Here is a 24,050-nt window from a genome sequence, read left to right as displayed (position 1 = left end):
ATATGTAACACTGTAATTAAGTATCTGTCAGTATTTCCAGGGGTGTTAAATTTGTAGAATCTTGCTCTGGGGCCTGAAACTTCAGCACTTAAAACATTTCACCAGAGACCTCCTTAAAAAGTCAGGACGTTTTACTTTTCTTTACCTTTTTTCTTTTTTTCTTTTCTTCTTTCTTTGGCATGATAGGTTATTGAATAACACAAGAGTGACTATGGCTGTATAGATTAAAGGATGTGGAGATTCTTATTTGTCCACTTGTGAAAATCTAACATAGTTTTAATCTGAAATTTTTATTTTGCCTTGTGAGATTATTCCAGTCTCTTTTAGAGGTAATTTTTTAAACTGAAGAGTTACTGAGACTTCATAGTGATATATCTTCTTTGTCTTATTAGAAAATTTAAGTACAATAAGTCTTTTTAAATATATAATTATGCACTACAATGGCTGTCCATGAGGCTGCTCTGAACTATGTGGTATGAGAAAATAGCTTCAAGTCCAGAGTTATGAGTACTGAAACTCACTTTCTAATGAAATTCTTTTTTCTGGAACTGCTTTCTTCTATTATAATTTTAGTTTGTAAGGGATTCACTTTTCTGAATAAGTTAGATATTTCCTCTCTGGTCATAAGTCTTGAACTGTTATATTTTGGTCAAATGCAATTCTGAAATAAAGTGCGATATATCATCAGTTATAAAGTAAATGTAATGTTTTGACTTGCATATATAAAATAGAAGTTTAAAATTCAAGCCAAAATTGTTAGCAAAATTTCAAACCATGTTCTCTAATAATTATGTTAGATGCTACATTCAGTGTCTTGGGGTTACATCATCCCAGATTTTTAACATCTTCTCTATTTCACTTTTAAAGATAAGAAACAAGATTTTTACAATTCACATATTTCACAGAGACCCATGCTGCCCCTTATCTTTTCGGCTGTTCTTTCATGTCAGGAAGAGATGTGAGTTATATAAAAGTGAAAATGTTGCTTTCTGTGTCAAAGTCTACAACAAGTTTCTTGTGCTGTGTTGGAAAAATAAATGTTCTTCTTTTTAAAAATACTGATCTGGAATGCTTACACAGAAACCTCATGTTTAGGAAATGACCTATTGATTGGCTATCTGAAGTTAGAAGGATTGACCTTAAGTCTCCAATAGGTTTGTATTCGTGGCTTATGGAAGATTGGTATCTTTAGTCAGCTGAGAACAAATACTCATCTTCCCACATTCAAGACACATTCAAGGTGCCCGTATTAGCAAAAAAGATAATGATATGGATATAAAGAAAGAATATGCAGATTTTGTAGAAGTATCATGCTAACTTTTGACATTAATAGTTTTTTCTGTATTGCATTAACTGCTTCCATATCAGATCACTGTGGCATGGGTCATCATTTTATTTGGGGACATGACTACTGTGCAAAACTTCTGTGTTTAGTGCTCACCTTTAAAAACAAAGCGAGGAAACTTGGATCTTACAACAGGTTTTCATCTGGCTTTAAAAGATGAAATTAATGAGGGAATGAAGAGAAGAAAGGAAAGCCTACAAAAATTAAATAGAAAAATGCGTTTAATGTTTGTATTCTTTCTTGCCCACTGTATACTGGTTACCAATCAGGAAGAAAAGTGCTTTCCAGTTTGGGCAATTTTTTTGTTGGACCATTCATATATTCCGATCTCATTCTCCTTTGATCAACAGGAGGTAATTATGAACTTTCCTGAATAGTTTAAAAGGTTCAGTCTATAGTTGTGGGATAGATAGATGAGATAGATAGATAGATAGATAGATAGATAGATAAATTATCTAAATAATACAATAGTACAGCTGTCTTTTAAAAAATACAATTGTCTAAAGGAGATACAGACCATCCATTCCTTTAGATGTGCTTAATTTTATCTCTTGAGCAGGCCAGCATATCACAGACTATCAGGTCACTTGAAACACATTATATTGATGTCCTCTTAGTTACTTCTCCCAAGTTGGTCTTTAGTAATGTGTCATAAGTCTGCTCATAAGACACAATTATTAAAAACAACTGTTTTCCATAACCGGATTGCTTTTACCGCCTAGATGCAGTGAATCATAATCAACTGTGTTGGCCTCTTTGTCAGTAGAAAGCTCAGTCAAATTTTCGGCCATCATCTGGCAGTTGTACAGGTTTTTGTATTCATTGTCCTTATGTATTAATCTTACCCTATCCCTGCCTTTATGCTACTTCTCTACTCCTTTTACTCTTATTTCTCTTTTATCCTACTATAAGGTATATATGTCATCTTAAATGCTTTTTTCAATGAATGATATGAATAAATAACTATTAAACAAGCAAATGTAACTCTACTACTATATTTTTACTTAATATGATATTATTGAAGTTTTCACTATTAGAGATATAATTTTAGCCCCATTTTTTTTTACATTTTGTAAATATATTTTTTCTAGTAAATAGGTTATAGCATTCTTTATTATTTGGATTCCTAAAGTACTTTTGTCTTGATAATATAGGTCTTCCTTCGTTTACCTTTTTGTAGGAAAGTTTTTGACAATTTATGATTCTACTGATAGATATAAATTGTTGCCCCCCCAAACATTGAAATCTGACTAATTGAAGGCATCTTATTTTCAGTAACCAACATCTTCCTTTTTCACTATGCAGATTAATCCTCCACCTTAGTTAACCTTATAAGTGGATTCACAGGCTTTCCCATCAGTGTGACTTTTTAAATTTTCTCTCTGGAATAGAAATAAAATAATAGATGCCATTCACTTTCAGTAATGCCCAAAGGATATAGTTGAGATTCTTTGGGATGTAATTCCCATCCAATGCTACTTTAACAAGATCCAAGTAATAATTCTGACAATGATTTTAAAATGCTTGGGGAAAAAAGAGACCTTTATGGCCCTATAATTAACTTTAAAATGTTGCTTAGGACCAGTATACAAAGCAAAGACGTGGAAATAATATGTACTTGCCAAATTTTGTAACACTTTAAAGTTATTTGTAAAATAACTTTACATCCATTGCAATATCTCATACCTCAGGACTGCAACTATTTACAAACCCATAAGTAAGTTTAATTCCAGAGAGGAAAATTTAATTCCTTGAGCAATACTGAAAGATTTCACCCTGTGAGTCTTCTAGACAGTTGCAGAAAAGCCTAAATGTTAAGTCCAGTTAGAGTTTTGAAATGTCTTTTTAGGATAAAGTTTAGTACAGATGCAGTAAGGATTAGAATTGTAAATAATTTTCATAACCCTTTCTAGTAATTGTTTAGCCATATCTGCTTCTATTCAGTTTTTATCATAAATCAGTCCTTAGTGGAACTTAATTTAAGTGCTCATGAATTTTCTCTATCCTGATACTCTAAAATATTATTTGGTATTGAAATAATCAGTCCTATCTTATATATTCTCAGGTCATTTTCTAAACTAGGCAATAGTAGGAATTTACTATGTTTACATGACATACTTTACAATATATATATTTAATTTAAAATCAGTACAATATTATCTTAATGGGAGATGTTTTTCTATATGTATTAATGGTGTGTAAATAACACAGGATCATTTAAGGATTCTTCCCATGTAGAAGGCAGTTGCATTATGGGATTTTTTTTTTTTTTTTAAAGAAAAGAACATTCATAGAGGAAATGCCTTGGGGGAGAGAACTGGGAATGAAATTAAAGTAGTATTAAACAGGTTAGGGCAACTCTAGACTTGGAGCATGAATGTAACAAAAATCATCTATTTCTACATTACCTTAACTAGAATGAAAAGACGTCACAATGTTAGGAGCATAAGTGATCCTCCAGAAGCTTTCAGCATCTGTCATAAAGTGACCAGGAGCTTTCATGACCAGTAGTCAGCCACTAGATAACATTACCTGACAAAAGCTTTTCTTTTTTCTTTTTTTTCTTTTTTAAGTGCATCAAGAAATCAATCAAAATAGAAAATGTAGTAATTTTATGCCAGATTTATGTTGTTCACAATAATTTGCTTTATGTGATATTTTATTTACCTCATTAGTTAATGTTGTGAATACATTTGGAGGTTATTTTGTTTATAGTTTACAGTTTCCTTAAATTTATGACTGGAAGAAATAAGAGCTGTAAGAGTTAGAAAAGAAAAAAACCTGAACTTATTCACAGATGATTGTTTATGTAGAAAATTCAAAATCTACAGATAAATTTTGAGTATGACCAGGGTAATTTACCAAGGTTGCTAGATACAAAATCATTATACAAAAAAAATTGCATTTCTATATACCAATAACAAGCAGTTAAAGATCCATTTATAGTAGCATCAACAAACATGTCATATGAAAAAAAATTAAGTTAAGGGACATATCATGTTCATAGATTCAATCACTCAACATAGTAAAGATGTCATTTCTCCCCAAATTGATATAGAAGTTTAACATAATTCCTGTCAAAATTCCAGCAGGATTTTTTTGTAGATATAACCCTCTGAAGTTTTCAAGGCCACCGTCACTTATGATACCAACCACAAATAGGTATCCTAAGGCCATCTTCAGGTCTCATCATTTGCCAGAAGGACTCACAGAGCTCACTGAAAGCTGTTATAAATCTAATAATAGCAAAAGGGTATAGATTAAAATCAGCCAAGAAAAAGCATATAGGGCAGAGTCCAGGAATGTTCCAAGGATGAATTTCCAGTTGTTCTCTTCCAGTCGAGTCTTGGCTAATGCTGTCTTCTCCCAGCAACATGTGAGAATACACATAAAATAGTGCAAACAGGGGAAACTCACTTGAACCTTGGTGTCCAAGGACTCAGTTAACATTCACATGGTTAACCGCCTGCATGGCTGACTTTAATCTCCAGATACTCCAGAGGTCCAGCTGAAACCTTTTGGGGAAAGGTCCTTACTATACAGTAGATATAGACAAGTTTATTCTAAAATTTATATAAAAAGGCAAAGGAACTAGGATACTCAAAACAATTTTGAAAAAGAAGAATAAAGCGGGAAGAATCAGTCTATCTGATTTCAATACATTACTGGCAAAGATACAAAGAAACTAGATCACTCTCACATTACTAGAAGGATTGTAAAATTGTACAATGACTCTGGAAAACAGTGTGGCAGTTTCTTTCATATTGCAAAACATGCAAGTAATATATGGCCCAGCGATTGTACTCTTGGGCATTTATCCCAGAAAAATGAAGATTATTTCACACAAAAATTTGTACATGAATGTTTAGAGCAGCTTTATTTATAATAGCCAAAAAACTGAAAACAACCCAGATATCTTTTGAGAAGGGAATGATTAAACTGTGGTACATCCATATCATGGAACACTACTCAGCAATAAAAGGGAACAAAGTATTGATTCACACAAAAACCTGGATATATCTCCAGAGAATTAAGCTGAATGAAAAAAAGCCAATCCCATGAGATTATATACTGTATGATTCCATTTATATAACATTCTTCAAATGACCAAATTATAGAAATGAAGAACAGATTAGTGGTTGCCAGGAGTTAAGGAGGGGCTGGAAGGGAAACGTGAGTGATCTTTGTGGTGATGGAAATGTTCTGTATCTTAACTGTAGCATGTTAATATCCTGGTTGTCATATTGTACTATGGTTTTACAAGGTGTTCCTGTTCAGGAGAATCATAAAAGGGACACAGGATCCATTTGTGTTATTTCTTACAACTGCATATGAATTTTAAATTATCTCAAAATAAAAAGTGTAATTATAAATGAATGAATCCAAAAAATGAAGTGCAAATCCTCTATGGAGAAAGTGGTAAAACTTCATTGAGACATTAAAGATGATCTAAATAAATGGTAAGATATATCACGTTCATTGATTACAAGATTGAGCATTGTAAATATATCAGTTCTCCCTAAATTGGCCTGTAGAGGCTTTAGTACGATCCCAAATCATAAAGTGATTGGGGCAATCTATAATGGCTGCTTTACCACCTTGTCCTTCCTCCACTTCCTCCTTCTATTGGCTGCCACAGCAAAGGTCTGTGCTTTTGAAAGTCTGACAAAGCAATATAAAATGATGCTGTGGATACAGAGGTGCATATGATTCACCTGTGTATTCAGAACACCAGTAGCACTTTGCTTTGTAAATTCACAAGTTTTTACTTCTGTGTTCTTCTGTATGCTTCCATTTCCTTTATTTCAAAATGGGAACCATCATCAAAATAGTGCAAAAACCATAGAAAACGTCTATGAATCTATGTTTTATTATATCTTAATAGCATTCAATAAGCATCAGTTTTCTGGTGAATTCTGTTCTGGACAGTTTTTTATACAACAAACATCTATTAAGCCTCAGCTATGATTTCTGGAATAAAAAGTTTTGAGGCATTACCCCCAAAAGATTTGGAGATAAGACAAGGTATCTTTCATACATGAAATGACTAGTTAAGCAAAGCAAGTATACGACAATATAGTATACACTATATACAAAATACTGAAACATGAAGAAAGGAAGTAGTTGATATGGGGTAAAGTTAATCAAAGAAAGCTTATTAGAGGAAGTAAATACTGAACTGAATCTTTGTTGTTGTTGTTGTTGTTGTTTTCTGGCTGCGTTGGGTCTTTGTTGCTGCACGCGAGCTTTCTCTCGTTGCAGCAAGCAGGGGCTACTCTTCGTTGTGGCGCGAGGGCTTCTCATTGCAGTGGCTTCTCTTGTTGCGGAGCATAAGCTCTAGGCGCACAGCCTTAGTTGCTCCGCGGCATGTGGGATCTTCCCGGACCAGGGCTCGAACCCGTGTCCCCTGCATTGGCAGAATGGATTCTTAACCACTGCACCACCAGGGAAGTCCCTGAACTGAATCTTAAAGCAATTAGACATATATCTTCTGAAAATTTTTAGTATTATAATGCTTAACCAATTTGTAAATATTAATTATATTTGAGCAAAGTGTCTGTGTAGCTATGGCCTATCACAGCTGCTCTGGACTTTAGATTTCTCACTTGTGAAATGAAACCGTTAGATGAAATTTTATCTCGGGTCCTTTCCACATCTTTGCTATCTTATATTTGATATGTTTCTATCTGCATCTAAATTTGAACCAAGTATTTGAACTACATTTTGGGAATACAAGCTCTTGAACAGTTAAAGTTTGACTGTCTGAGAGTTCTCAGTTCTGACACTCTCCTAAACGTCTTGATGCTGGTAAATTGTATTTACTAGATAAGCACAGCATTTTAGCTAAAGGGATCCGGAAGATACTTTGAGTATTTGTCAGTGCTTATCACCTAGTTGCTAATGGACTGTGGATCACCTGCATCTACCTCATCAGTTTGTTGGAGAGAGCAAGAAAAACACTCTACTTCCTTCAGTTTCAGTTATAGAGAATCCAACTGTTATTATATTCCCATTTTAGAGGAATTTATTTCTTAACTCTAAAAGCTAGCATGCACTTCAACATAGGGTACGTTTATCCATCTGTGTTGAAGATAAGTAAAGTTTGACCTCTGCCTTCAAAAACTTTACAGTGGTAATCGGTCTCTTCTCTGACTGGACTTCAGAGTCACCAGAGTCACAGATGCCCAGACCCTGAGATTTTGGAAAGGTTTAAAAATTGTCGATTGACCTGGGCCTGGGAGAATAGGGGATACTTATAGAAGAACAGTTGAGGGATTAAACCCAGAAAAGAAGGCTAGATCCAGGGAATGGAGGGCTTTAAACCACATGGAGGAATTTCTACTTAATTTGAAAGATTATGGAGATCATTGGATATGTTTGAGCAGAGAAAGAGGTCTATGACACAAGTGATACTTAGGACTTTTGTCTGGTAGCAGGGTACGAGATAGAAGAGAAGAGGTTGAAGGCAATGAAACAAGTTAGGAGGAAGTTCCTGGATTCTAAATGATAGGTCATTAAATCTAGAGTGGTGACAGGGGAATGGAAAGCAAAAAAGAGACTGGAAAAACTTTGCTGAGGTGCAGTTGTCGGGATTTGGTAACTGATTGGATCAGGAGTCGGCAAACAAGTGAAAACAAAAATCAAAGATGACTGAGAGGCTTTGAGCTGGAGAAGCGAAGGAATAGTGTGTCTGTTTATAGAAATGAAGACAGTGGAAAGGCCTGCCTAGAGAGTAAGTCCACCAGTTACCTCTGGACGGCTTGCAGAAATGGAACGCTGTGACAGCGCAGTCCCCATCCTAGCACCTTCCCATCACACACACCAGTCCTAAGGGCGAGAACCCAGAGGTGTCAGCATATATAACAAGAGCAGAATTATTAGGAAAATGCTGCTTCTAGTTCAAGTGCATTTTTTAATTTACTACTTTGAAATATTATTTTATTAGGTTGTCTTTCTTACTGCGTATTGCTCTTGCCTACTACTATTACTCACTTTATGTGAACCAGCAGTAGGTGGGTTTTATACTCTGAGGTGTGCAGGAGAGGAATGAGCCCCAGAGAATGATCTAGAGGTGGGAGGAGTTGATAAATGCAATCAGGGAGGGTTAAATCCATCATTCCAACTCCCCATAATCCATTCACCAACCAGTGTACTCTTTAAATGCAAGTCAGATTATATTTCTTCCCCACTGAAACTCTGCAGACAGCTCTTCCATTGTGCTTGGAATAAAATTAAAACCTTTCACTGTGCCCTGAGAGACCTCACATGGCTTGGAGGCTGCCCACCTCTCTGAATCATCTACCACTTTCCCCCTCACCCTCCATGCTCCAGGTGCTTTCCAGTTCCTTGGCTATGTACCAGCTCTTTCCTCCTCAGACCCCCTCCCTCTCCTTGTTCTTCCAGACCCCTGCCTGCAGCACTCTGTCCAGACCTTCACCTGGCTCCCTCTTTCCACTCTGGTCTCAGGTCAGAAGTGTCCACCCAGTCTAAATTGACGACCATCTCTTCTCCTCTTCATTCTCTTCACATCCCTCTACTGTGTTTTTTTCACAGTGCTTCTGACTCCCTGAAATCATCATGTTCATCGGTTTACCTGTTTATTGCCTGTCATCCCCACTAGCACATGTGCTACAAGGAGCAGAGTTTTTATATATCTTGCTCACCACCACATCCCCAGCCCAAAGAAATAGTGCCTGGCATACAATAAATACATGTATGAATGTATAAATTAATCACTCACAGGACCTCTGGAAAAACTGCCCACAAAATATTTCCTTTAGAATAGAATCCACAATTGAGCGAGGAGGATCACAGACGATTCAGATATTTGAACTAGCAAATGATTTTGTTTTGTTTTGAAATAAGGAAAGTATTTTTCATTCCATTCTATCTCACCCCTCCCTCTCTCCGTCTTTCTCATTCTCTCTCTCCCTTCCTCCCCACCTCCCTCTTACACACACACACACACACACACACACACACACACACACACACGAAGTCATAAGCTTATGGCAGCCATAAGCCATAGGTACCTAGCTAGGAACACAGAGAATCTGGAAGAAAAGGGAAGCGTGACAAACTATCTAGAAAGCTGCACCAGCCCTCTCGGACAGTGTTATTTTAGAATGGGGCCCAGTAAAGCTCTTCACTAATTGTGTTGGGAATAATAGGATCAGAAACCTTTACTTACGGAAATAACTATTTTATGATTCTTTGCATTCCTTGTGTAGAGCCCTGTGCTCTTACCATCCTTTGGCAAAGTTACTTTTGAAAATCACGAAGGGAAACGAAAAAGAGAACTTTTGCCCACACCTGGGCTCAAATTTTAAAGGAAAACAGTATCCCTGGAGGCCAGGCTTTGTGACAACACTAAGAGAAGTATGTGAGACAAGAATTAAAACCAAAGAAAACACTTCTGCGCCAGCACTCTGGGTTTGAAAGGCAATTCAAGCAATTACAAGGTGTCCATTTTTTATTGGTTAGGAGAGGTTTATTAGAGAGGTCTCACCGGGTTCAATGTCAGAGACCCACAGATACTGCAGGCTCTCTACTCTGCCTAAGAATAAGTTTACTTCCCAAAGTTGTCTCCTTGAGTCTTAAGCTGTCCAGTGCCCAAAACCGCCCCACTCCCCTTTCATAGATGAGAGATATAGAAAAGAAGCTGGAGGAAAGGACAGGCTTTCCCAGAAACTGCCCGTGACGCAGAAGTTTCTACCACTGCTTTTATGTCTTTGTTTCAGCCTCCTGTCTCTGGTCAAGCTCGACGACTTGCCTTTAGGGTCTCAACACAATCTCGGCTTTAACAGATTTGCAGCAGTGTTAGCAATGGAAAGAGACTTGCTTGTATCTTACACAGGTGGTTTAACCAGGCCAGGCAGCACGTTTACTGAGCTGCTCCTGGAGTCTCCCTCAGCGAACACCCCACTTCGTTTACTATCCTCCCCGCCCCCGAAACCCCCATCCTCACCTCCCGCCGTGTGACGGAGTCTCACTCACACTCGTGCCTTCTAACTAGGAGAGTCTCCATTAGGAGCCCTTCTGTGTTCAAATGTTGGTAAATTTAATGGTGTTCTTCTTAGAAGCTCTAGAATTCATTTTTAAATGAATTTTAGTAGTAATATATATTTTCTTTCTTTTTAGAAGGCACTTTATTTTTCTGTGCTCTAGTATTTCTCTAATTCTTTATATCTTTCTAAAAATAACTGCTGGTGAGCTCATAAATTCATTAGTTAATCCCACTGGGACTCAATAATGCATATTACAGACCTCCTGATTTTTATATATTAGATTTTCTCAAGAATTCCCTTACCTGTTATTCTCAACATAGCTATATTGACAGGGTCTTCATTACTTCCTAATTGCCCATATTTCTTTTTCTTGTTAAAGATCAATTTTTAAAATCAAGCCTTGTCAGTTTGAAAGTATCATAGATATGTTATCTTGTTAATGTGTTTCATATCTTTCTAGGTTTTTTTCTTTCCCCCTTTATCATAGAAAACGTATAAAATTTACTCATTACCTTTTTCTTTAAAAACAAATCTTTTCCAGGAGAGGGGGGTGTCAGTGAGAGGGTGGGGGCCCATACTAGTTTTTTTCCCCTGAAATAAAGATTTTAAAATGATATTTCATATTCAAAGGTGACTTTGTGAACAGTTATATCCCCTATTCTAAACCAGACCCTAACATGTAAATTATGTATAGATTGTTGAAATTATTCCATGACCTTTTGGTCTAGGACCATGTAAAATAAGGTGACCAGCAATAATTAGAATAGTGAATGGCTGACCAAGAAATGCTTCTAAATTATCTTTTCAGTGAGCCCTTACTCAGACTGTCCATCATATTATAGTAGTAAACCTTACCTTTGGAAAATCTGATTGTGTATGTATAATATCATTTGAAGAATGATTATTTGCTTTCCCAGAGAATTCTTCACTTTATTAAAAGATTCTTTAAAGAAGTAGATAACCCACTTCTTCCTTTAAAAATATTCTATTTACAGAAATTATATTTACGTATAACTTTTTAAGACATCTACTGCAGAAAATGAGGTACAGCTTCAGAGTAGTCTACATCTACCAAAGTAAACATCAGGGTTTTGGCTGCTAACTCAGTAGCATATTTTGGCATAGTTTTTGCCAAAAAAAAAAAAAAAAAATTCCAAGCACTAAGATCAAGTGAAGAGGAGTGTGGACAAGGCAGACTTGTAAGAAACACTTGGATTAAAGTCATCACAGGAAGAAGTAAGGGGAATAGACAAGGCAGAAGATATAGCAATGTTTTCTTCTCTCTTATCCTATTCTTTGAGCATTCTGCTGTCAGTGCTATTTCCAACCATTTTTTGTTTAATTTGTAAATGCTGTTACATAAATGTAGCCTCCTTCTTTCTCAGTTCCATTACAAGACACTTTTTCTTAAATATATAGTCTTTTGGGAAAACATATGACACATTTTAGCAATTTGATCTTCCTCATATGATTTATAGTTTCATCCTTTATACTTAAAGTTTCTAATCTTTTTGAACATTTGTGCTATCTCTACCTCTTTGAAATTTGCTGTAGTTCATTTTTAAAAACAATTGATAGATAAAGAATAAATATTCAGTGTAGTATTTTAATTGGAAGATCCCCTGTCCACTACCTTTTGGTTATTTCACAGTGAATAACATCGTTGACAAAAATGCCAAGATCTTCTCCAACCACAATTATTTTTAATCTATGAAACAGAATTTCCTTACAAATTAAGTAGTTTTTATAGTAGCGACATTTATTGTTGATGTGATCTGTTTAATATGACTGTCAGAAGGGAAGTTGGGTCCATTATTCTTCCAGAAATTTGTGGAAGAAACATTAATTAAGAGAAGTAAAAGCCATTTCTACTCTGTATAAGGATAAAAGAGCTAGCTATAAGTAGGGTTCAGATTATAGATAAATTAATCTCTAATGTAATAAAAAGAATTAACTATTCATTTTTATTTAAGCTAACCCTTGTCATCTAAAAACATACTATTTTAATAAATATTGGACTTCCCTGGTGGTCCAGTGGCTAAGACTCCGTGTTCCCAATGCAGGGGATCCTGGTTCGATCCCTGGTCAGGGAACTATATCCCACATGCCACAACTAAGACTCGGCACAGCCAAATAAATAAATAAGTATTTTTTTTAAAATAAATAAATATTACACAGTGCTTTTACTATCCTGAAATAAATTCTAGAGGTAACATAATTCACCTACTTATAAGATTGCTAAATTATTGTATTCCTCTAGTTAACATATGAAGGAAATAAAAGAAAAATAACTCATAATAAGAATAATATATATATATCAATATTTAAAGTGCTCAGGAAAATCTGCATGTGTCCTGTGTATAGAATCACCAGGAATTCCACATCTACAAATGCAGGCTGGTGCAGGTGTGCTTATTGGTGGCTCAAGTACTGTGGGCAATGAGGCCATCAGTGATGAGATTTTCTCATATGGCTGTCCATTCTTGGTAATATTCTGAACAACATAAAGTACAAAATTCCTTCAATTTACATGGTAGCTGGATTCCTGGAAAATTCCGTGTGTATTAAAATCATGCCAAAAGTACTGTGAGATTACTTGTTAAACAGATCTAAATTCTAAGCCCATATAATCATAAACAGGTTTTTCAGCTACATGAATAGCTTGTGAAACATTTGAAAACCATGTGCAATGCAGAACAGCTCTTCATGTGCTGTAATGCCCTGCAAATTGAAGGATGTCCACCTCCCTGGCCTTCTCCCACTAAATGCCAATAGCTCCTCCCAGTTGTCCTGACCTCCAAAAACTTTCCTACAAATTTCCAAAATGCCCCAGAGGCCACTACCATGCCCATTAAGAACCACTGATTACGACTGAGCAAAGGCAATTTTTTGTAATAAAGAACTGAGATCGTGCACATTTATTTTGCCCCAAAGGTGAATTATCCAGTAAGAACAAGCCTGCCAATCCAAGAGAATACAAAAATCATTCCCTGAGAACATGGCAGATAATTAACCTGGGAAAACCCTTTATTTCCTACATTGTGGAAACAACTTAGATTAGGGAAATGGGGGTTTGAAAAGTAGAAAAAAGATCACAGTCCCTAAGAAGAGGAGCTTTTGCTAGGGTAAAGTTGTGGCAGAGGAAAGACCAGGTCCTGACTATAAAACCATGTTTATCTCCTTCAAATACAAAAACAAAAAAAAAAAAAAAAAAAAAAAATACAAAAACATAGTTAGTGCTAAATGGACTAGTTTCCATGTTACCTACACATAATTGCCGGTTATTAATAAATGGCTGCTTTTTTAGTTAGCCTAAACTTTCCCCTTCTATATCCTTTTATGAATAGATAATGTAATGGCCTAGTGTTTCCATCCTGATGGAAGAAATTCCCCTAAAGTTGTATATCTTTTAAGTATTCAAAAGCTGCTGTCAGAAGTTTCCATTCTCTTATCATTGCTATGGGCTGATAGTCATATTAATTCGTGAATATTTTCATTGAACATTGGCCCCGAGTTTTCAAAAATGGTCTCCAAACATGTTCTTGAAATGTGTATACGCAGCCCCAGATGGACATGCAACTACCTTCCAAATGCTGTGTTAAAATTATTAAAAATCTACTTTCAGTAATTTAGAAAAGAAAGCCATTTTTGTGTAAGATATTTATGTTACCACTCCTTAGTTTAGGGAGGATTCTCACTCTCCCATTCCATTCCCTATAATTCAGTTTCTAACCCACCTTGCTTATTAATTTACTCCTAGCAATTTCCGTTCCTCTGACAGAGCACACACTCTCATTATTTATACTCTTAAATTGCAAGGGTAAATATTGAGAGCCAGTGCAGGTCCTCAGTTATCTCAGGGACTTTGGTCTTTTCAGCCCAGGACTAATCAAGCAGAGAGTCATCATAAGCTAAAACTAAAAAGCCTTTGTAGTGATTTTATCACCTGGGAAATTTGTCCATCCTTCAGAAAGATTGTCACCAGGAAAGAAAAAAATAAAGGAGTTAAAATTGCTTCAGACCATTGACTCCTTAGGTCCCTCTAGATTCATACATTGAATTGGTTTTCAAGGGGTGGGAGGAATTATGAGAAGAGCTCCCTAAGAAAGCTGAGAAATTGATCATAGCCTTGGTAATACTAGGAAGTGTAAGTGTGATCACTATGGAGGAAATGCCAAATGAGCCTGGAAGCCTGGGAAATGAGAAGGAAAAGAGACGATTAACACCTTTTTTTTTCTATTGTGTTTGGGGATGGGTGTTCCCATGTAGTATGCATCTGAGAAGAGTCAATACCATTGACTTTAAAATATTTTTTCATTATAAGTGCTATTAGTAATTATTATTGAAATGAAACTGGAATTACAAGCACTATAGAAAACAGGGATGGGCATTTCATAAACCTGTCCAGAAACTGGGCTCCCTTCTAAGTATACCCACAAAATGTTATTTAAAGTAGGTATGTCTGAGCTTATCTAGAACTGCTCACAAACTTCTTTTGTGTTTGGAGAATACAGATGCCTCCAAATTCAAAGGAAGTCTTTAAGACTGTTATCTGAATACGTCAGTGAAAATTATATACTAACAATAAATATCTGGATATTACATATATTTTAAAGAACTTGAATTTTTACACATCTATTGATAAAGGCAGGCATTTGTATAATTTTTTTCCCGAGGATTCTGTTGACTTGTCAAAATCCAGTCAGGCACTTTAGGATTTGCCAGGATAAACCTGCACTTATCTCTTTCTTCCACTGACTAGCATTGAATTTTGCCCAAACTGAGTAAGCAGATAGAAAAAGGACCTCATTTTTTAGTCTGAACACAGTAGTGTTGGGGGATGTAACTCAAGGATATGACTTCAGTACTGGATCTTGTTCCAAATGCAGGTTCATTAGGCCAGTCCGCCGAGGAGAGGAGGATAGAGAGCATCCTTCTGAGGGCACCTGTTAAAAGAGGGGTTCTCTAGTAAGGCCAGCTCCCACAGCTAAGTCACATGCACAGACTATAGCTTTCTGCTCTCTGGTCGAGGCAGCCATAGCATCCTTATTGTTGTAACTCCCAGATTGTGATACTGTCACAAAACTGTTGCTAGGCAACAAATGTGGTTACCAGGTCTCAGCGAATAGCTGAAGGGGAAAGCAAAGTGTTGCACCATTGTAGAGTAACCATAGCAATGACCTACTATTACAGACTAAAGAATTATCATTAACAATGTTAAAGTATCAGACAGAGGCCCCGAATCCAGAGACTTCCAGACAGTGTCTCTCTGCATAATTGAGTGATCTAGGAAGAGATTTAAACCGTTTAAAATCTATTCACTCATTATTCCTACAGCAGAGTCTTTGTTATTATTATTTTTATTTTTTAATTTAAAAAGTGTTCCGTTATAAAACTATTAGTTAAATGATATAAGCTATCACAGGGAGTCAAAAACAGATTAATATCCTCATCTGTTCTTACGTCTACATCAGTGTTATTTTTTACCTGTCTTAAAACTAAAGAAAGATTTTATTTGAAAAATCTGTACATTAGTGTTAAATTGAAGCCACAGAAAGAAGCTGTAGTAAAACAAAATAACTCTGTAAATTGACAACTTAACCTGCATTTTGTGAGTTGAATTCCTCCTGACAAAATAGGAGGCCTAGATGCTCTTTCAGTAGTCACTGCTTTGAAACATTCTTTTTTTTTTTTTTTAGCTTTTCTAAGACTGTCCCCTAAAACCTGTTTAAAAAAAAAAAATGTAAGCTGCTAGGACACTAAAATCCAACTTGTTTCTTTCTCTTGGGAAGCAAAGAAACGTGGGTGCTCTGCGGAGGGTGCAAAAGCCGGATTCCGAGCGCAGGGGAAACCAATCCCCGCGCGCGCCCAGCCTGGGGAAGTGGGTGGTTTCGAGGCGGGAGAGGGAGTGGCCCTTCCCGCCCAGCGCCTCGATTGGCCCGGAGGGGCTGAGGCCCTGGGGGCCGCCGGCCGCGCCTCGGGCGACCGCGGGGAAGGTCCGGCCGCGGCCGCGCGTTGGGGACGTGCTAGGGGCTCAGGCCAGAGGCGGCGGAGTTCAGGGATCGCCACCCCGAGCGCCGCCGGCGGAGACGCGGAGTCGGTGGGCCGCAGCCTCCCTCCGAGCCCTGGGGGCCACGTGAACCCTCAGGTACAGGTGTGGTCCCTAGGGGTCGCGCGCCCTGGAGGGGTGGGGGCTGGGCTCCGAGGGCGGGACGCGGCGCGGCGCGGCGCAGAGGGCGCGGGCTCGAGGACAGAGGACCGGCGGCCTGGGCCTCGGCAGAGCCCGTCTGTCCCGTCCCACCTGCGCCGGCAGCACGCGAGGCCACCTCGTAACTGAATCTGTGCATTTTGCAGGCACCGACCGTCACGAGCTAACTTCCTGGAAGAGCTTCCCGTCTATTTTCAAGTTCTTTACCGAAGCCTCTGAGGCAAAGACCAGTTCCCTGAAGCCGACTCTGACGCGGCGCTCCCACCGAATAAAGCACGAAGATCTGTAAGAGGAGAGCGAGCGAGACGGGGGAGGGGAAGCCGAGGAAGCACACTCGAGCATATGCATCCACACGTCTCCCCACCGCCTGTTGTCGGCGAGCCGACTCCCAGCCCCTCATTAGATTGTTTTCTTCCTAGAGCACAGGGTCGTGATATATACATCTAAATAGCGTTTTGCATTATTTCTAGATGAGTGCAACTGTCAAAGCAATATGGGTTCACTGGTCGTGCTTCCTGCGGGCTGTGCTTGGGCTTCGCACTGCCCGTCAGCGCGCAGATTAAGGCCGACAGCGCCCTGCCCGGCGCGGCCGGCGCGCCTCTAATTGCCCTGATGGAGCCCGCGCCGGTGCTGCGGGGCGAGGGGCGTCTGCGCGGTCCTACCGCCCGCAGCCACGTAGCCGCAGCTCCGCTCCTCTCCTCTCCCCCGGCCCCCCTTCCCCCTGAATCATATCCATTTTTTTTCTCCCCCGAACCGAACCGAAGGAAACTTTTATTCTAGACTTAAAACTCCCGTTTTAAAAAGTTTTTTCCGTAAGGGCGTCTATGTCTTTTTTTTTAAGGAAGTCCCCCCCCTCCCAAGCCAAATTTAAATTCATAACGTGAATTCCGTGAGGTACTGTGTAGTTCGGGGAGGGCAAATTGTTCTCTCCCTAACGATCTATTTTCATTTCGAGACCAGAAGAAAAACTGCATTAGAAAAATCTATAAAGTACCCAATCCACGTTATCGCTGGAAACCTTGCCAACTGAATACGAGATTTTACACAAGTCTCTAATTTCAGAAGATTGTTTAAACCAAAACATAATGATGAGCAAGTCTTTTAAGTACATGTGGGAAAGGTTTCATTTTCAAGGGAGTTTCCAACTTTATCATTAGAATTTACTTTTTTAAATATATAATGTGTGTTGGGTAGCACTGTAATTTAGATAGCATACTTAAGTTTTGTTTAAATCTTAATGTGGAGGAAGTTTGTTGTTGTTAATTCTAAGTAGAGTGGTCTATTTTGAGCTTTCATAGAGTTAGACCTTTTTAGGGAGAATATTTTTTATCGTCGTAAGGAAAAGGAATCTGTGCGCTTGAACCTTTTCCTTCTGAAAGGCTTAGTGGGGCTAAAATGATTCTTTTAGTTTTCTGCTTCAACAGAAAGGGAAAGACCTGGTGTGAAAGACTTTTCTCCTCTCAATCCAATGGTATAATTCGTAGTAGTCCACCTCCTCTGTAAGGTTTTGCCTTACAGTTTCAACAATTAAGTATTTTAATCCAGCTAGGATCTGGCCAACTCTGTGAAATATGAGGTAAAATAAGTTAAGATCTTGCTGACGTTTAAATTCACATGTTAAATCTTAACATTATTACTTTTTTAATTACTTGTAGAATTTAATTACCTAGTGAAGATTCTGTTTCTAATAAGTGAGGATCTGAATTTAGTATTTTTTTTCATCCTTTTTTAAAATATACGCAACAATATGCCTGCCTTACTTGAGGACACGACAAAATGTACCCAAAATAACTTAGAACTGTTTGACTCCTCAGAAAAATAACTTAAAATAACCACCTCATGCATAAAATGTTTTTATACTAGGAACCGATTTCAGCAAGTTTTAAAACTGGTAGTATCTGTGTTTGGTACACAAGTGCATTAATTAGTTTTCATAATTTTAATGATGGTAAATTAAGGTGATCTTTCTTTCAGTAATCTTATATGCATATCTTTTGATGTTATTTTAGCAGGAACAACATAGGAGGAAAAAGCAAAATGTCATTTTATCCAATTCCTTGGGTGGCTTAAAATGTGTAACCCCAGCAGCGTCGAGCATGTTGCTCTGCAATCTTTTCTGTTTTAGAAGTAATAGTGAACTGTGTAAAATAATGGTACCTTCCACAGAGAGGATTTGAGAATTGATGTGGATTGAATATATTTTTCCAAGTGTTATAAATTGTGTGCTGTTTTCAGAATATTAAAATGTTCACAAGAAACTAGTTTTATTGCATTTTTTTAATCAGCACTTGTACAGTACTCAATTTGTGAAGCGTCTGCAGCTGAATTAGAGCAAACATGCTCAGGTTATAAACCAAATCACTCCTATTTCTTCTCTTCAGTTTTCTCACCCCTAGTTTTTAAAAAACCTTCACTTGTAACTAGAGTAAATCACTGCTTAGTTGCCTTTAATACTTTAAAACTACTGGGTTGTTAGGCCTTGTTTAACTATCTATAGAGAGCTATCTGCAAACTTAAGTTGTGTAAATGTAATTTCTACTTGGGGATCTGCGCTGTTGCAACCCAGAGGGAACTAGGCAACCCGTCCCAGACCTCCAACTGATTACTGATAAGATTCCTTGTAATGTAGAATCTTTTAACCTGTTGATTATGGGTTTGTTGGTATAAATATATTGTTTTCACCTCAGTTTTCCTGGAATAACAACAGTCAGTTGGTAGTAGCCCGCCTGCTTGGACGAGACAAGGGTTAACAATGTTTCTGCTCTGCTCTCCCATTTTGGTTTCTTTAAGACAAGTTTTCAGGAGAGTAGAGGTTTAAAGTTAGGAAGTGGGCTTTTTTTTTTTTTTTTTAAATTATATAGTGAGTTCTTAGAGGAAGTGGAATGGGAAGCAAGGAGTTGTTGATCAATCTAACGTCCAGAATAGAACTGTTAAAACTTAAAAGCCAGATACTGGCTTTGGAGCTTTCTAAAGGTACTTAACTATACAGCCGTTAAAAGTTTTCATGGATATTTGAAGGCGGGGGGGAGAAATCTTCTTGTATTAATTGTTCTTTTCTCAAGTTTCTGCCTTGTGCTTCAATTTGGATTGCATTATTGTTTATACCAAAAGAAAAGGAAACTAAAGCACAGGAGTTTCCTATATATTATATATTTCTGTTTACTATTTTAAAATAAAGAACAATTTTCCCAATATCCGGTGACTTATTATTCTTGTTCAGAAGCTCATTTAATCACTCACAGAGGTCAATAAAAGCAGAAACTTAATAAGAATGATGGGACAGCATTTATCAATATTTTAAACCTTATAGTTACTTATTATTACTATTATTGTTGCTGTAAGGTAATACCCTAACTTCAGTTGAGTCACTATTTAGCTTGGAACTTTCACAAAGCCTTTTTTAAGATATTTGTTTTTAAGACCTAAAATATCTCCTTAGCTACAAGGAAATTCGAACCCGTTGTTAAACTATCATTTTATAAAATATACTTTACTATATACGGTAAACAAATGTGTTTTCCAAAAGGACTCTGTTGAGGTTAAATTGCTCCCAAATCCCTGTATAGGTCCTTGATGTAGTACATCTAATCTGAAAATACCTTGTTTGTATTTATTTCACAGCTTTTCCTTCTTTAAAACCTGTAACTTTTTTGAGAGAGTGTGGGTGACAAAATATGTTAACTGTATTATCAGTGCTAATAAATTAGATTTTTTCATTTTTCTCTGGATTATCCGGGGTTGCAGTCTAGACACATGTGTGTCTCCGGTTGGAATCATAGTTTGTAACTGTGGACTGACAGGTTCCTTTTGGTGTCTGTAATCCTGGTTCATTTAAGAAAGATTACTATTACAGAAAGGCTAAAATTTTCTCAAAATTTTTCCCTATGCCTTTGTAGAGAAAAATGTCTTTAAATAAGTGTGATATATTCTCATTTTTGAAATATGGGTGGCCAAAAATAAGGATAATAGTAGTGGTTATTTTATGATTACTTATTAGGAGGTATTATAATATAAAATAAAAGACTCCAGGAGGTACTCCCTTTCAAAAATTGAATACTTTCCTTCCTTCCTTCCTTCCTTGTATAGTGTGACTGAGTGGGAGTCTCTTGAATTGTTCGTCTTCCTTTTATCTAATATTCTATTAATCTCCAAAAAGATCAGTTTGAGTCTGGGAAAGGGTTTTTAATCAACACTTCACAGAGCTTAAAGCTACCCTACCTAAAGCGTTAGCTTTGTTAGGCGGTTTTAGATTTAAAGCATTGCAACTGTCATGCACTGTACTAAAAGTAAAGAATGTACACCAAGTGGAAGATGTTGAAAAGAGGGAAATAGCACAAAGTCGATTAACAGAGATTCGAGAATAGAAGTAGCCATCAAAGCATTCCAGCGTTTATCTCGAAATCTATGTAGGATAAAAAAAAAAAAAAAAGAGGCAACAATGATAGTTTTAAACCTCACACTTAGGAGAGATGAATGTTGATTTAATTGATTCATTTGGATCGATGTTTTTAAAGTTTCACACCACTGATCTTTCATGTAGTGATGTCTTTAGCAGTCAGTGGTCTGACATGAGCCTTCTCAGATTTCATCAGTGGGACTCTCCATGACATCTGAAATTATGCAACAGCCTTCGCAATGGTAACTTTGGAATTGGGAGACCTTGATGCCAAAGAGCATGGTTACATTGAAGAACTCTTGTTAATTCTTAGCACAAAGGTTTTAGAGGAGTGGTAATTATAAATGAACCTTAAAGGTTAAAGTAACCAAATATTATGGAGTGGGCTTTAATTGCTAGATAGGAGAGAATCGTACTGAAAGTTTGACCATTAAGTGGATATCATGCAGTGACCAGTCTTTTCCCCTTGAATGGAAAAAAAGCTTGAAAATGGAAATTTGACTTAATCCATGAGGCCTTCCAGGCAACTTTTCCCAGTCCTTTGCCTTGAGATTTGTGAAAAACCTTTCACTATATTCTTTGTATTGTTGGAGTTGAGTTCTATTTGAAACATGTTTCTAGAAAAGAAATCTAGAGAGGCCCTGCATCTTTCTTTCCAGATCATTCCACTTTTTCTTCCTTGGCTAATACATTGGGTAATATGGGAGACTGTCATAGGTAAAATAATGTTGAACTGTACTTTGTAGCCAGCCTGCAGTACCAATACAAAGAATCTGAAATGAAAAGACAACCAACACCCCAAGAATGATATGTCTCTTTTTAAAGTTTACAATTTGAATAATGAACTTGGATAGAAACTTGGCAGGAAAACAAACCATGGCACCATCACATCACCAACCATTTTCACTTTTCTGTCCAATTTCAGAGTGCATGTGTTTGTGAGTATTTCACTAGATCAGTGACAGCTCTTTATTTGCATAATTATATGCTCTGGTCTGAAGAGAAAACTAACCCCCAAATTTCATGGGTCACCAAACTGCAACAATCAATGTTTTATCACATATGCTAAGCAAAATCTAAGAAGCTATATGAAGTTTCTTGGGGAGTTTTTACTCCTCAGAAAATTAAAGCGTTTTCCTCTCCTGAATAGATTCAAAATCTTTCCAAGTTCTTTGTAACTGAATTCTGTTTGAAGGCAAAACTAGAGATTAACATGTAGATCTGGATCTTAGGCTCACTAGCATTACTTCAAAGTGGCTTAAGAAGAGCAGCATTTTTGGAACACTAAACTTTTAAATTCTAAGTACTGTCCTTCATGCTATCAGGAAAAAAATTATTGGCCAAATTATGATTAGCCAAAATGAAGCCCAAATTAACTACAATTGAATATGAAGTTCATTTCCTTCTATGAAATACTCAGGGTTTTTTTTAAAGACCTAATAGGAAAATATGTATATATGCATAGATATCTGTGTGTATGTGCACACACATGCATACACATATCCATCCATGGGGTACATATGGCCATTCCACCAGGATAGACAACATATACAGTATGTGTATGTCTTTTCAGTGCTGGTAACATAGTAGGTACTCCATATATGTTGGTCACCAGGATTGTTTGTAAACTTATTTTCTTTTAAATAAATTTTTCATGTTCAAATTCTGCAAGGCTTTGTAATAAATATTTTTCAATGCCTCAAGTTCATTTGCATCTGTAAATTATCTGTATGTGATGTGTATCAGTGTTCAAGGTTGGCTTTATTTCATTAAAGAAAAATTGATTCAAACTGTTGGTGTTTTTAGTTTATAGGCAATCTGCCAGACTTGAAATAAACTAGAACATAGAGACACATGCAGGGAGTGACTGTTCGTTATGGAGTTATTAAAAATCCTGGAAAATGTGCTTTTACCTAGCCTCTTAAGGAGTATACTAAGTGCATGATTTAATTCTACTGCAAAAGGACTTAGGTCTGTATTTCATTTAAAAGCATATAGTACAATGTGTTTTATTTAAAGCGATCTGTTAGTAATAATATATTGACAGTTTCTTTGTCAGGTAATTTACAGTCATAAGAAAAGCATTAGAAAAAAGGAAACATTGAGCTTAAAAATTTAAGAATTGCATGGTTCTGAAGTATTTTATTCTCTATCTTGGAGAGGGATGAGAGGTCTTTAGGTCAGGCATCAGAAATTTTCTAAAATGTTCCTATTATTTCAAGCAAAAGAGAAACCATTCTCTCCCAAGTTCTTAACTAAAGTTGAATTACAAGTGGAAGACACTTTCTTTCTCTTTTAGTGCAAAAACTTAAACATCTGCTTATCACTATCCACAATCATCACATCTCACCTTGTTGCTGTCCTTCCAAAATGTTCACCTAGTTATACCCCCTCTGCACCACCCCATCATCTACCTCCCCAATAACTGCTGCTTGCTGTCTTGGATTCCTCTGGGTGAAAATTCCTCAAAACTGAATCTGTAAAAACAAATAAATACAAGTTTAGCTTTTTTGTCAAACATAATGAGTAAGCAAATGAGTTAATGTTGCTGTCTGACTAAGCATTAAAGAGTGAAAAATAAAGAGTAGAACCCTTCTAGGTTACAATTTAAAGATTTTTAAGTTGGGGACCTATGTGCCTCAGATCAATTTGCATTTTATTTTTAATGTATAAACTCTTAAAAGGAAAATAATAGACAGTACATATCCCTAATTACTTTTTTTTTTTTCTCTATTTGACCTTTGTGGGGACCTTGCTATGAGTTTCAGATAGAGTTCTCGGTTTTCTCTTCCGCCTGGGACACACAAAAATCTGTTATTTCCTATAGAGTTCCACACATGAGATGATTGACCCTAAAGCTGAACGGGCTTTCTCTTTTTATCATTTTCATTTCTTTTTGCTCAAGTACCACCTAATCCCATTGTGCCTGAAAAAGGTATCTATGATCCAGTTCATCTTCATGTACCTCCAAATAATTTTCCAAAGGCTTGTTTTCTTCTTTGTCTTATTTTAACTATAATTACATAAAATGGCTTTTTTCCAGTAAATGTTCCCACCTTCTCTGGGTACCTAGATTAACCAGGATTTATCAAC

The 24,050-nt window shown here is 36.9% G+C and overlaps 1 protein-coding gene across 4 annotated transcripts in view; it reads left to right on the top strand.

The window, feature by feature from the left end:
• The window catches only part of ARB2A (ARB2 cotranscriptional regulator A), a 427,541-nt gene extending 404,881 nt beyond the window's left edge, over positions 1-22,660 (top strand). For 2 of the 4 annotated variants that reach the window (XM_022592751.3, XM_022592733.3), the window contains one exon: positions 16,708-22,660. In XM_022592751.3, coding sequence (XP_022448459.1) covers positions 16,708-16,850 — 143 coding nt within the window. In that variant the 3' untranslated portion in view covers positions 16,851-22,660. The remainder of the gene's footprint in view (positions 1-16,707) is intronic. The other 2 variants (XM_089908385.1, XM_089908388.1) reach the window with 2 other exon arrangements.
• Positions 22,661-24,050: the final 1,390 nt, after the last annotated feature.

Source organism: Delphinapterus leucas, chromosome 3 (assembly GCF_059928025.1).
Source record: "Delphinapterus leucas isolate spDelLeu-1000000601 "Yukka" chromosome 3, BTC_Dleu_Yukka2, whole genome shotgun sequence".
NCBI classification, from domain to species: domain Eukaryota; kingdom Metazoa; phylum Chordata; class Mammalia; order Artiodactyla; family Monodontidae; genus Delphinapterus; species Delphinapterus leucas.
Note: the sequence above shows the minus strand (reverse complement) of the source record. Positions and strands in the feature narration are given on the sequence as shown.